Source organism: Rhinatrema bivittatum, chromosome 7, assembly GCF_901001135.1.
Source record: "Rhinatrema bivittatum chromosome 7, aRhiBiv1.1, whole genome shotgun sequence".
Classification (NCBI taxonomy): Eukaryota; Metazoa; Chordata; class Amphibia; order Gymnophiona; family Rhinatrematidae; genus Rhinatrema; species Rhinatrema bivittatum.
In genome coordinates, this window is record NC_042621.1 from 170,152,725 (window position 1) to 170,167,086 (window position 14,362).

The following is a 14,362-nucleotide window of genomic DNA, read 5'->3' on the forward strand; positions in this document are numbered from 1 at the left end:
TGATTAAGGGTTGGGCGAGCAGCGCGTCTTGCCTTCTATTATGGTTTCACTCTGCTGCTGGAAACATGCGGGTTGATGGGTCTCAGGAAACTCCAGGGCCCCGTACTATTCTGACTGTAGAAGGAAGCTGGCATGTCAGTAGGTGGCAGCAGCAGCCGCATGTAAGAGGCCCTGCTCGCTGACACCTTCTGGCTAGAAGAGAACGCCCAGGGGCTTGGGGAGGATGGAAAGCAAGACTTCCACATATCATGGCCGTCCTGGCCCAGCTCTACTCATCTGCCTGCCAGCATCTGACTTTCTGGTTGAAAAATCTGACAGTTCACCCTGCACTTCTGCTGTGGCAATCCAGTTGGGGGACCTTTCTGTTCACTTATTTAAAATACATTTAGATTTAGCTTGCACCATTTTTAATGGTAACTCAAGGTGAGTTTCATGCAGGTACTTGTATGTATTTTCCTGTCCTCAGAGGGCTTCCAATCTAAGTTGTACCTGAGGCAATGTGCTCAAAGTCACAAGGAGTGTCAGCAGGATTTGAATCTTGACTTCCCTGGTTCTTGACCTGCTACTCTAACCACTCAGATGTAATAAAGAAAAGGTAATGCTAGTTGAGAATTTTGTTTCTATCTGTCTCTGGCTTGGAAGAGTGGATCCTGGGACTATTGACTCGCAGGGCCAAGACATGGTACAGAATTGTGAGGCAGAGATGTGGTCAGGCAGCTAAGGTCACAAGGCAGGCGGAGTCCATTCATGGGCAGGTAGCAGACAGAAGCAAGGCCAGGACCCAGGCTGGATCTTAAATGCTAGTCAGAATCAGGAACAGCCAGACTCTGCGGGACCTCTTGCTCAGGCACCTGCCCAAATTAGTGAGTAACCAGTACCCACCATAGGAAATCCTGGGCGCTGGCCCTGTAAAGCTGGTGAGTTGCTGTGGGCTCTTGCTCAGAGGAGCCCAGGATGCCAGGAGCCATGACTGGAGGTCCCAGCAGATCGCAGGACGTGGCACTGGACCCAGAACCATAAGGTAGAGAACTCAGGCTGTGATGGATCAGCGGTCGGTGGCATGTTATACAGTTTTACAGAGGTTGAATATGTATTCAGGTTTAACGTAAGGAATTCTGCATGACAGATTAGAGTAATGGTGCCCAGTGGAATTTGAGACAGCCAAGAGTACAAAATTGGCCCCAATACTTCATAAAGAACATTCAAAAAGTTGTTTTTGCCTTGAAAGAGAAAACAGCATTAGGTACCTGTGAAGGAAGTGTTTCATTCTAGCTAAATTTAGACAGATTTAAGTGCTCCTTAAAATCAAAGCAAGTTCTTTTTGAAAATTATTAACTTTAAAAATTGTAAGGCCCAAATTCAATGACTGAGCAAAAGCAGGACACAAAAGTGCAAAAACCTTGAGTTTGCTTTGCAGCATTTTAGAATACCACATCTTTTACCAAAAGTTTGAAGCTTCTGAGTAGTAGTATCAGTTATCAAGGCTTCTGCCTTCTAATTTTGAAAGGGGAAGAATGCAACAAAAAGCCATTCTAGCAAAAAATTATTCAGAAGCACTGCAGATTTGTCTTATCTTACCTTCAGCACATTTGATCAAAAGTCCCAGTGATTTTAGCAAAATTTGTTTTTGCCTACACATTTTTGTTTCTGTGAAAATTGCCACTTTCCAACTTCCTCCTCTCTCAACCTGAAATTCTCTACAAATTTAATGTTAGGGCAGTAACATTGCCATCCTGCAAAGCAAGGTCCTCTTCAAAAAAAGCATCTATTTAAATATGCTCTCTTCTGTTAATGATTGTTCCAGGAGGGGCCATTATTTTCCTATCAGTCTGTGTTGACTTGTTATATAAGCAAAAAAAGATCATAAAGACTATATTTCAATTTGCTTGCATATATTTGAAACAGTATCATTAGCAAACATTTAAAATGTCTTGCTTTTTCTGAAAAGGACTTTATTTGATATACTTAAATACAGATTCACCTAGCATTTGATTTTTTTTTTTACTAATTTAGATCCTGATTCATTAAGGCTTTTCTCCCAATCAGGCCCTTAATTTAAGATTAAACTAACAGACATAAAAAAGGGTTAAATTAGCACAGTTTGAAATGCAGAACAATAGCATCATTTATCAAGGCTTCAACCCTAGCTACTATTTGCACATCTTTCATATTCATTTATAAAAAGTATAATTACTTTTTCTCTTTTACCAACAGGCAGGCATAAATTAGCCAACTGTGGGTAAACTTTTGGTTAATTCATCCTGCTGTTTGGGTCAGACCAAGGGTCCATTAAGCCCAGCATCCTGGCCAATCCAGGCCATAAGAACCTGGCATAAACAAAGGTGCTGCTTCCTGTGCTGAACCACATATTGCCAAAGGCCTGCCAGTTTATTTTATTATTTTTATATACCTCAGTTTATATCAGCAGGACTTGAACCCTGGTCTCCTGGTTCATAGCCCAATGATCTAACCACTAGGCTATTCTTCTTCTGTGTACAGGTAACCTAATTTGCTCTCTTATAGATAAAATGTCTAAAGTGAGAATACATCTTACATTTACTTGCCTTATGCTTCAGTCCAGAAAGTACTGGGCATTCTGGCTGCAGACTCAAAGAGTTGTTTCCTTAAGAAATGCAAATCTCAGTGGGAAAAAAGGTTTGCAGGGGATTGTGAGCTTGTCATTGGCTAGAGAGGACTGGGTTCAGTAAAAAAACAAACCAAAAAAAAACAACCAATGAAACAAAAAAAAAAACATACACACAAAGCTGGGACCACTGATTTGGGGATTGAGACTAAAATTGTAAAAGTCATATGTTAGCAAAGGCCTGCCAGCATTTCCTTATATAAGTTTCAAAGCTAGTTTATTTTATTACACCTTGATTTACATCAGCTGGACTTGAACCCTGGTCTCCTAGTTCATAGCCCAATGCTCTAACCACTAGACTATTCCTCTTCCTCTGTTTAGAGGTGAGCTAATTTGCTTTCTTAAATAGATAAAATATATAAAGTGAGACTATATCTTACATTTACTTGCTTTATGCTTCAGTCCAGAAAGTACTGGGCATTCTGGCTGCAGACAAAGAGTTGTTTCCTTAAGAAATGCAAATCTCAGTGGGAAAAAAGGTTTGCAGGGGATTGTGAGGTTGTCATTGGCTAGAGAGGACTGGGTTCAGTAACAAAAAAAAACAAACAAAACAATCAAACAAAGAAAAAACAACATACACACAAAGCTGGGACCACTGATTTGGGGATTGAGACTAAAATTGTAAATATAGTAAGAATCATATGTTACCAAAGGCCTGCCAGCATTCTCATCCTTTTCTTATATAAGTTTCAAAGCTAGTTTATTTTATTATTTTTATATACCTTGATTTACATCAGTGGGACTTGAACACTGGTCTCCTATTTCATAGCCCAATGCTCTAACAACTAGGCTATTCCTCCTCTGTTTAGGGTTTTAAACTGTCCAATAAAAGTACTACTTAAATTAAAAGATGATTAGATATAAATTTGCAAGTGTCCCTAATCTAAGGCATACCTGTGCTGGCTGTTGGCCACTATTTCTAAATGTAATTATATTGGTTACCCTTGTTTTAGAATGGAAAACCTGCTTTTTATCACCTTATCAGGACTTCTTTTGATAGCTGATCCTTTCAGGAGCTGCTGTTGCGTGCTTGTTGGAAGAAGGATCACACTGCCTTTGTGTGGTTTTGGAACCAAATACATAAACAGGAGATCTGAAAATGAGGGCTCACAAATTACTGGAATTCAGGGCAAAAGAAAAGTCTGTTTGTCAAGCAATGCTGTCATCTTTTTATGTGCTTAAAGAAGCATGGAGTGATTAGTCTATGGTACTCCGATGATATTGCCTGAGCTTGAGGGAGGGGTAGAGGGGGGGAGGTCAAGGAAGTAGATAAGGTCTATAGGGAAGTTTAGTGGGAGGGTTAGGGTTTGAGTTCAAAATAAAAACAGTCAACATGAGTTTTCTGGATTGACACTGTTATTGTACTTTATTGACCTTGCTCCATAGATCAGCTGCTCTGTATTACGGAGACATACATTGCATCTTTGTTTGTTGACCACTAAGCATTTAATTATTAAAAAGAAGCACAGAGTGGTTCAGTAACCTGTACTGTGTGCTGCCATGCAGAGAACCTGGGTTCAATTCTAGTGTTCTTTGGACCAGAGAAACAATATTCACAGCCCCTAGGAGGGCATCCTAAGCATTACCCAGCAGTGTCTGGATGTAGGACCCACAGTTGCAGGGTTCCTGTGGTTAATCCCCAGCTGAAGAATGGGCTAAGCAAACTTAGGCCTAGATTTATCAAAATGCGGTATCGCATCGCATGTGATAGCAAAAGGGGCGTGGCTTATGCAAATATTCAGTTTATTGCAATTTGCGCTAATTACCTATGTGAAGAGCTAAGTTAGCGCAAATTGCAATAACCTTTTCAGACTTTGCGATAGGTGCCAGACCTGTTGTATTTCCCGCAGACAATCACTGGGTAGGGGGATGTGAGAGAGAGAGAGATGATTTGTAATGATTTGATGTCCTTCGGACTCTCTACCTGGGTAACATCAAGCTAGGTGGAGAGAACATTGTACAAATCTCATTTTTGGGTGAGTTTCCTCACTCCGAAGGACATCAAATCATTACAAGAGACCACTGTTCTGTTCACACATCTCACTTTGAATGTCAAAGTGGCCCCTAACCCCTACACTAATACCTAAACCTCACCTCGAGTTACTAGGTGGGCCTCCCATAGGGATACAAATCTCTGTCTAGGGAGATGACATTATAGCCTCTCTCTCTCTCTCTCCCCCTCCCAACTCAGTCATTGCTGCTGTTTTGAAGAGATGGATTCACTACAACTTCTTAATGGGAATACTTCATCCACCTTGCCAGGCTATCAGCTAGGGTCTCTCTCAGTTTATGAACCTGTCTATGGAATTTGTGGACTTTTGCTGCATATTCAACTATGCATTTTATGCAATCACTTTGAAGTCAGTTTTAAATGTTTACTTGTGCAATCGCTTTTGAAGTCAAGTAAACAAACTTTTACATAGGTTTTGTGTTCTTTTTCTTTAGGGTCTGTCAATGGGTGTTCCATGCCTGCATTTTTTGGTCCAGATATTTGCAAGATCAGTCTTTTAAATCTCTGGACCAAGGATGCCAGGCCTCTTATTTCACGAATATCATAGGCTCAGCATCCTTGGTACAGATACTACGCTTCTCCCACCATGCACCCCTAAGAACTCAGTGCATGGGGTTCAGAGATAGTTCATAGTGATCCAGCGTGGCAGATGATAGTGGTTGCATTGCTGTTCGTATTGGAGGTGGTCTGGGTGTGGCTTGCTCCACCTTAAATCTCCACTGCGCCCTCCGGCCCCTTCCTGGGACCTCAACATGGTTTTGGGGCAGCTCATGAAACCGCTGTTTGAGCCTCTCCAAACCTATGATCTCCGCTATCTCACTGGAAAGTGATTTTTCTTTTGGTGATCACATCCGTTCGCAGAGTTAGTGAGTTACAGGCCTTAGTCACCTACCCGCCTTACACTAAACTTCTGCATGATAGGGTAGTACTCCGCACTCACCCTAAGTTTTTGCCTAAGGTAGTATCGGAGTTTCATCTCAATCAATCCATTATACTACCCACCTTCTTTCCCAGGCCCCATTCAAATCCAGGAGAACGGGCTCTGCATACCCTTGACTATAAACGTGCTCTAGCATTCTTTTTAGACCGTACAGCTGCCCACAGGAAATCCACTCAATTGTTTGTTTCCTTCAATCTCATCAAATTGGGTAAACCTGTGGGTAAGCAGACTCTCTCTTCCTGGTTAGCGGACTGTATTTCCTTTTGCAATCAGCAGGCAGGCATTCCGCTTCAAGACCGTGTTAAAGCACACTCTATCAGGGCCATGGCAATATCAGTAGCGCACCTACGCTCTGTGCCGCTTGCTGACATCTGTAAGACTGCTACCTGGAGCTCTCTCCACACCTTCACAGCCCATTATTGTTTAGACAAGGCTGGCAGACAAGATTCCATCTTCGGCTAGTCTGTGCTATGCAACTTATTTGCGAACTGAGATACCAACATCCTTCCGCCAACCAGTTAGGGTTCAGGATGCCCTCTAAGAAATTCCACCCCAGTTCTTATGCCTGTTGCATGTCTTTGGGTTCATTTGGTGCATTGCTCGGGCATCCTCAGCTCGGTGCTCACCCATATGTGAGGACTACCATCCTGCTTGTCCTGTGAGAAAGCAGAGTTGCTTACCTGTAACAGGTGTTCTCACAGGACAGCAGGATATTAGTCCTCACGAAACCGGCCCGCCACCCCGCGGAGTTGGGTTTGTTTACGTTGAAGGCCCCCCTTCAAGACTGAAGGAGGGCCCCTGCTGGTTGCAGGGTTGGTGCTGTGCTGGGCATATCCAGTAGGTGCCAGTCAAAGTTCTAGAAACTTTGACAAAAGTGTTCTGTGATTGGGCTCCATCCTGATGATGTCACCCATATGTGAGGACTAACATCCTGCTGTCCTGTGAGAACACCTGTTACAGGTAAGCAACTCTGCTTTTCCCCACCCACCCACCCTGCTGGGGGCCGATGAGAGAGTGGCCTAGGGATAGAAAACTCTAAAAGAAAGGAACCAGAATCAGACGTTTTTCAGATTACCAGGAAGAGGGCAGACATTTCATGGTGGCTAGTCCATCGCTAGAGAAGGGAATAGGCCACCCTCAACCAGTAGAGGTGCACAGTGACTGTACCAGGGCCTTTCCTCAGTACTGCCAGTAAGGGACAGGTTACAAGATTATTAGAAGGAGTGAGCCAGCATTATAGGGGACAGGTGGGTTCTCAATATTATTCAGGGAGGCTATGTCCTGGATGTGAAATTTCCCATAGAAAGGGTTTTTTTTTTGTTTTGGGGCATTGCTCTGCAAGAAGGCAGCACAGAGCACCTTGGACGGATTAGTACAGTTAAAAGCATTTGTTCCGGTCCCCCAAAGGGAAAGAGGTGCTTACTCAACCTATTTCATAGTTTCAAAAAGGAGGGCACTTTTCACTCAGTCTTAAACCCAAAAGGGATGTAGAAGGCTCTAGTTGTACCACATTTTCATATGGAAACATTAGCAGCAGTGAAGATGGTGGTAAGAAGAGGTGAATTTATGTCCTCCCTTTATCTCTGAGGCCTGTTTACACATTCCCATCAGGAAGAACTTTCAAGGCTTCCTGCGTTTTGAGATAAGGCAACACTAACAGGTCAAGGCTTTGCCATTCAGTCTGGCGACAGCCCCAAGGACATTTATGAAAGTCATGGAGGTAGTGGCAGCATACCTCCGAAAGGAAGGGATCAAAGTGTATCCCTGTCTGAACGATTGGCTAATAAGGGCCAGTTTACTACAGGAGTTACCAGGTTACACTAGAAAGGCTAGGCTGGATAGTAAAAAGAACCAAGAGCCAGATGCAGCCTTTTCAAACGTTAAGTACACCATGGGGCAAAGTTCGATACCAAGGCAGGGAGAATTTACCTGACGGATGAGAGGAAAGACAAGTTACAGCAGCAGAAAAGGAAACTGAGGGGCATTCCAGCTCCATGAGCTTTGGTTATGGAATTGATAGTCCAAAGCCATTTGGTCGGCACAGATGAATAACTTAAGAGAGCCGATATAAAGAAAGTGAAATAATAACATTTCAAACAACTTTGACATTCGCGCCCCTCTAAACATTGGAGCCCTTCTTAACAACAATGAGATAAGCATTTGAGATCGAATGAATGATAGTTTGATGGATACTTAGAAGCTGATTGGATAATGAAACTCAGATACAGTTTATACTGAGATTGAATTGTTTCGTGTATAGCTGATGGTTTTGTTTGAAAATTAAAGTTCCCCTGAAGAAGCCATATAGGCGAAACGAGGCCTTGTTGGGATATGTAAAATAAGTGAACACGCCATCATTTGACACAGTGGGAAACGGACGGGGACAAGCGAGCAATAAGGTTATGCCATCAAAACTACACAGTGTGATACTAAGAAATGGAAAATCATTTTTGGGCATAACAGCTCTTTTTTCAGTAATGTACTTTATTACTAAACAATAGATAAGTGGATGAATATTATATGAAGTGTAAATTTTATTTTTATGCATTCATTGATGGAAATGAGTTATACATGAATAAGTATAGCTATTTTGTGATGTATTGTGCTTAAGTATAAAGGGTGACTAAGGGCCTCATTTACCAAGCATTTTCCCCATAGACACGGAATGGGAGAAAAGCCTTAGTAAATCAGGCCCTAAGTTAAGTTATAGTAAGAGATCAGTCAGAGTTGAGGGATGAATAGTGGTTTTTAGATTTAGGAATTGTGTATTCTATACATTAAATTTATGTATGAGTATCTTGAATTGTATGTAAACAAAATACGGTACTTTTATAAGGATTTTTTCAATAAATATGAATTTTTATCTTAAATAATTGATGGTATCAAATATTATAAGCTAATTTAGGTGCTTTTTTCCTCCCCCTTTTTTAAGGATTTTTTGTGGTGTATGTGTGTATATATATATATATATATATATATATGTGTGTGTGTGTGTGTGTGTATGTGCATATGATTTTGTTTTTCATTCTGTATGTTCAGTATTTTATCATTTTCAGTATGTCATAAGGATGTTTGTTTTATTATATATGTTTTTAATTTATTTGTTTTTAAGTGTCTTTTAGCCCCTGATGCAGCCTTTATTGGGGAAGTCTGAGTTGGGCATATGTTTAATCGTGTGAAATTGTACAATAAATAAAAGTATCCCTACTTCTAAAGTGACAGGTCTATTACTTCTTCTGTTTGCCTACTGACTTTGGTAGACTGTCTTCCCTGTTGTTTTGGGCTGGCCTATATAAGACCATATCATCAGAAAGGGAATCTGACACTCTGCTTCCATCTGCTGGTATGAGGGGCAAATCCCGCTGGTGATGACTGGTCTGACAGGACTTGAGGAAAACAAATTAGCAGGTAAACTGTAATTGAACCTTATCTGTCCTAGCTTATACTTAAACAGCTTCCAATGTATTTTTCCCCCTCTTTATGAAGATACCACAAGAATGCTGCAGAAAAAGGTTTTAAAAAGTCCTCGTTAAGTGCCACTTCTTGCTTCTTTTAAAGACATTCTTATTGTCGTATACCATAACATTTGTCTCTTCAAAAGTGTCCGTCACATTTCTTACCTTCAATATAAGCATTGCCCCAAACACACACACACAACTAAGCCTACTAAAAACCATGGTACAAACAAAATGTTTTAAAATTATATAAGAAACTTTTTTTTTTTAATTCCCTTTTCCCAGGGGCAGGCTGGGACCCTGGGATGAATTGGTCTTCATATTGATCAAAAATTATTGCCTCCATCTCATGCGAGTGGGGTACTGGTTCTCATGCTGTTCTCAGATACTAAGCAGAAGCACATTTGGATGAAGCTGAAGGAAAGAAAAAAACAGACTTGTTGCAAAACAAATCAGCAAGCTAAAGGTGCAAAGAAGAAGTGGGAAGCATCTATCTTCTATTTGGAGGTGTAGTTGTATTACTTCAGAGCAAACCCAAGGAATTCATGCATGCATCTACTTATGACATACCCAGCTTGCAAGACACCAGTCTTCTCAAGAGGCTGCTGCGTGCTCTGTGTAGTCAGAACAGAAAAGATTGAGAGAGAAACTCAGTTACAAAGAGGATACAGTTACACTTAGAAGCATGAAGAAACAATCCACAGTAGAAAGATAGATAAGATTTGCCATACTGGGTCAGACCAAAGTTCCATCAAGCCCAGTATCCTGTTTCCAGCAGTAGCCAGTCCAGGTCACAAGTACCTGGCAGGATCCAAAGGATAGATAGATTCCATGCTGCTTATCCTAGGGATAAGCAGTGAATTTCTGCAAGCCACCTTAGGAATGGTTTATGACCTTTTCTCCAGGAACTTGTACAAACCTTTCTTAAATGCAGCTCCAGTAATACCTTTTCTCCATTTCCTCTGGCAGTGTATTCCAGAACTTTATTATGCAACAAGGTAAAAAAAAAAAAGTATTTTCTCTTATTGGTTTTAAAAGTATCGCCTAATAACTTTGTGTCCCCTAGCCTTTGTACTCTTTGAAAGAGTAAAACAACTGATTAATGTTTACTGATTCTACTTATTCATTATTTTATAGGCATCTATCATATCTCCCCTCAGCTGTCTGTTCTCCAAGCTGAAGTCCTAACCTTTTTAGCCTTTTCTTGTAGGTGAATCGTTCCATCCCCTTTATCAATTTGGTTGCCCTTCTGTGTATCTTTTCTAATTCTGCTATACCTTTTTTGAGATGTGACCAGAACTGCACACAGTACTCAAGATGAGGTTGCACCATGGAGTGATACAGAGGCATTATGATATTCTCTGTTTTATTCTCCATTCCTTTCCTAACAATTCCTAGCATTCTATTTGCTTTCTTGGCTGCTGCTGCACACTGAGTAGAACATTTCAACTTATTATCAATGTGATGCCTAGATCCTTTTCCTGAATGATGACTCCTAATGTGGAGCTTTGTAGTGTGTAGCTATAATTGGGTTACTCTTCCCTAAGTGCATCACTTTGTACTTGTCCACATTTAATTTCTTTTGCCATTTGAATGCCCAGTCTCCCAGTTTTTCACGGTCCTCTTTCAATTTTTCATAATCTTGTTGTTGTTTAGCAAATTTGAATAATTTTGTCATCCGCAAATTTGATCACCTCACTCATTTTCATTTCCAGGCCATTTATAAATATATTAAAAAGCAGTGGTCCCGGAACAGATCCCTGGGGCACTCTACTATTCACCTTTCTCCTTTAAGAAAATTTACCATTTAGCCCTACTCTCTGTTTTCTATCATTCAACCAGTTCTCAATCCACAATAGGACACCCTAAGAAGCCTCTCATGAGGGACTTTGTCAAATACTTTCTGGAAATTCAGATACTTATCAACTAGACATACAGTGTAACCAAGAGAGACAAGGACATGCAATATGAAAGGCATAATGGAGTGAAGAGTAAATTGATAGTGTAGGCTTAGACTGTCTCCCCCCAGCTTGTGAAAGGTATGGCAGTTCTCTGCTACTGTGAATTCTGTTTTTGTGGCTCTTGATGAGTTAAAGGTTGGCCACCCTTGGACTATGGTTTCTATTTTTAATCCAAATAGATGAACACTGGATATTAAGATGATGAAGGTACTGGTTCTGTTATGTATTTGTTTCCTTTCTTTTGGTACATTAGTATGTTTATTTTATATTCCTCTCCATGGATATTGGAATGTGCGGCTTAATAATGCTTTTTTTCTAACTTAATCTTGTTTTAAATCATATTACATGATAGAAAATGAAATTCAGAAAATCAGATTTACAAAGAGAAATGTTTAATACTACACATGAACAAGACCTCATAATGGGTAAAGCAGCATATATAGCAAAAATGAAAAAACTACACAGGGCTATCAATCCCACTTCACCAATCCCTCAGTCAAGAAGACTTATCCACCATGAAGGTTTTCAAGTGTGTCAGATCCAAAAATATAAACCTACCTTGATATTTATACTACTTTTTTACAGTCTGGGGGTACTAATGCATAGACATTAAGAAAAAAACGCAGGACTGCTTCTACGGCGAAGTCCATAAGCAAAGTACGTCAAGCAAAACTGACTGATACATGGGGGCATTCCATGAAGTTAGCAAGTAGAACATTTAAGACTAATCGGAGAAAATTCTTTTTCACTCAACGCACAATAAAGCTCTGGAATCTGTTGCCAGAGGATGTGGTTAGTGCAGTTAGTGTAGCTGGGTTCAAAAAAGGTTTGGATAAGTTCTTGGAGGAGAAGTCCATTAATGGCTATTAATCAATTTTACTTAGGGAATAGCCACTGCTATTAATTGCATCAGTAGCATGGGATCTTCTTAGTGTTTGGTTAATTGCCAGGTTCTTGTGGCCTGGTTTGACCACTGTTGGAAACAGGATGCTGGGCTTGATGGACCCTTGGTCTGACCCAGCATGGCAAGTTCTTATGTTCTTATACTTCTATGAGAAGCTTGCTGGGCTGACTGGATGATCATTGGTCCTTTTCTGCTGTCATTTCTTTGTTTCTGTGTTACACATTTACAAGGAAATTTTAAATAGAAGCCCCTAAAACGACAAGACCCTGGGTTTTAGCTGAAGAAATAATTTTCTCTTGGCCCATGTTTCTCTTACATCAAGGCAAAACTGACTCAATGTGCACAAAACAAACTGTCCTTATACTTGAAATACTGATGAAAAAATGAATGTCATTATCTGATATGAAGAATATCACTAAAGTAGATCTAGTAATTATGTTCTCATAAGACTGAAGAAAAAGAGAAAGATCCAAACTAAGGGGGAAGGAGCCAAATCTTCAAAGGCTCCATCCTCAGAGCTAGGAATCTTACTCTTATCTGGCAAATAAAAACAATTTGACAACAAAAAAAAGGATCTGTCAGAGGAGAAATGCCATCAATTGTGTACTTTTTAATCAATTCTATTGCTGATAGAAAGTGAGTCTATGGAAAATACAGTAAACAAAGTTTTTTTTTATCGCAGTCTATTCTCCAACAATTCACATTTATAGTGTAGGCTTAGACTGTCTTAGCAGCCATAAAAGATTGCAGATTGGCTACTGCTCCAGTATGAGCATAAAAAAAATACTTTTAAATAAACTACATTTTGATGGACAGGGTCACAAGATGCTGAAAATATTGTTTCAGTAAAAGACAAGTGCTATAAACCAGTGCATGCATGAATTCTCCCAGGCTATGGTGACCATCTGATTGATTGGGTGGGGCAGAGTGGTGGGAGAAAGGAAATGAGACAAAAGAGAGCAGTGGAATCCACAGAATTGAAACTGGCAAACCACAAAGGATTCCTGTGGCTTGTTTATATATTTTGTTTAAAATTATACCTATAAATTGAATAAGAATAGTTTTTGAGGCCATATAGCCCTCCTTTAAGAACACCACCTTACTTGCTATATTGTTTTTTGTGTCTTAGGTTGATATGAAGAGTCAGGCTTATCAGATCATATTAATGTCTCTGCATGTCCCTATAAATTTTGAACAGCCGGACTAGCTCAACCAAACTTGGCGTAGGGAAGATATTTTGTAAGTTTGGTATAAGAAACACATTGGTCTTTTAACCAAGTCTAGATAGAATGTTGTTCCTTCTCGGATGCATTTGCGTTCCATCTTAATATATGAAAACCATAGCTGGCTAAATACCGGCACTGTTCTACACCACTGGACTTGAGGAAGAATACGGCTAGACCTGTCTTTGCTTATATCATTATAGTTGTGGTAGTAACTGAAGTGTTCACAAATAGTTGGGAATACTGTAGTTGCATCTTTTACTTAGGAGAGGTCTGTTGCTTCTGTCCTTGGCTTCATGAAAAACATATGACTATAACCATTTCTTTGGTTCTGTTTTATGTCCATTGTTTAAACATAGCCGGGTTGCTCTGTAAGTCTTTTGCATGCCCTTTGAGGAATGATTATTATTCTTTGGTGGACCTATTTTGATGAGGATAATTCCTAAACAGAAGCCATGAGTGGTGTTTCCTTTAAGAAAACATAAAATACCAGATTAGGTCAGCAGTGGTTTCCATCTTCCTCTCCAGTTGGAGTTGAGGAGGGAAAAGTAGTAATTCGCAATTCATAAGGTTTCAGGTCAGTGACTTGGCAGAAAATCTGCAATGGAAACCATTCTATAGCTTATAATTATATTTTGTTGAGAAAAAAATAACACAATTCAAAAATGGTTTAGAAAATGACTGAGAAAACATGTTCCTTTCTCCTTCTAGGCTCTACCTACAGTGTGCTATCCACAATGCCCTCTGACTCGGAAAGCAGTAGTTCTCTCAGTAGCATTGGTGAGTATGGCAGTTAAAGGTCAATACATCACTGTGCACAGTTAAGTCTTGAAAACTCATGTCCTTAAAACAAGAGAAATGTCATTTCTTCAACCTCCGGGTGGTATATAGTATAAGACTTGAGCAGCATGACTGTGAAATATGTTTTTTCAGTTTTTAGCTTCTGTTCAACAGAACAGAGAAGCTTATCAGGTGGTAATATGCCTGTGTATTGTGGTTTGTGTGTTTGTATATGTATCCCCTCCTTAATTCTGAAACAGCTAGACCTAGCTCCACCAAACTTTGAGAGGGACATCAGACTTTTCCACTTTACAGGGTTGGTGAGTGATTTGGGAGTGTGAGCATAGAAGGGAACAAATGTGGCCTTTTTTCTAAAAGAAATGCATTGGGGGGGGGGGGGGGGGTGTTTGAATTGGAACTATCCAGAATGCCACATTTTCTACT

The 14,362-nt window shown here is 40.2% G+C and overlaps 1 protein-coding gene across 2 annotated transcripts in view; it reads left to right on the plus strand.

Moving 5' to 3' along the window:
* DLG5 (discs large MAGUK scaffold protein 5) overlaps nt 1–14,362 on the plus strand; it is a 469,022-nt gene that overhangs the window by 7,914 nt on the left and 446,746 nt on the right. For both annotated transcript variants that reach the window (XM_029609514.1, XM_029609515.1), the window contains exon 2: nt 13,850–13,918. In XM_029609514.1, the coding sequence (XP_029465374.1) occupies nt 13,850–13,918 (69 nt within the window). The remainder of the gene's footprint in view (nt 1–13,849; nt 13,919–14,362) is intronic.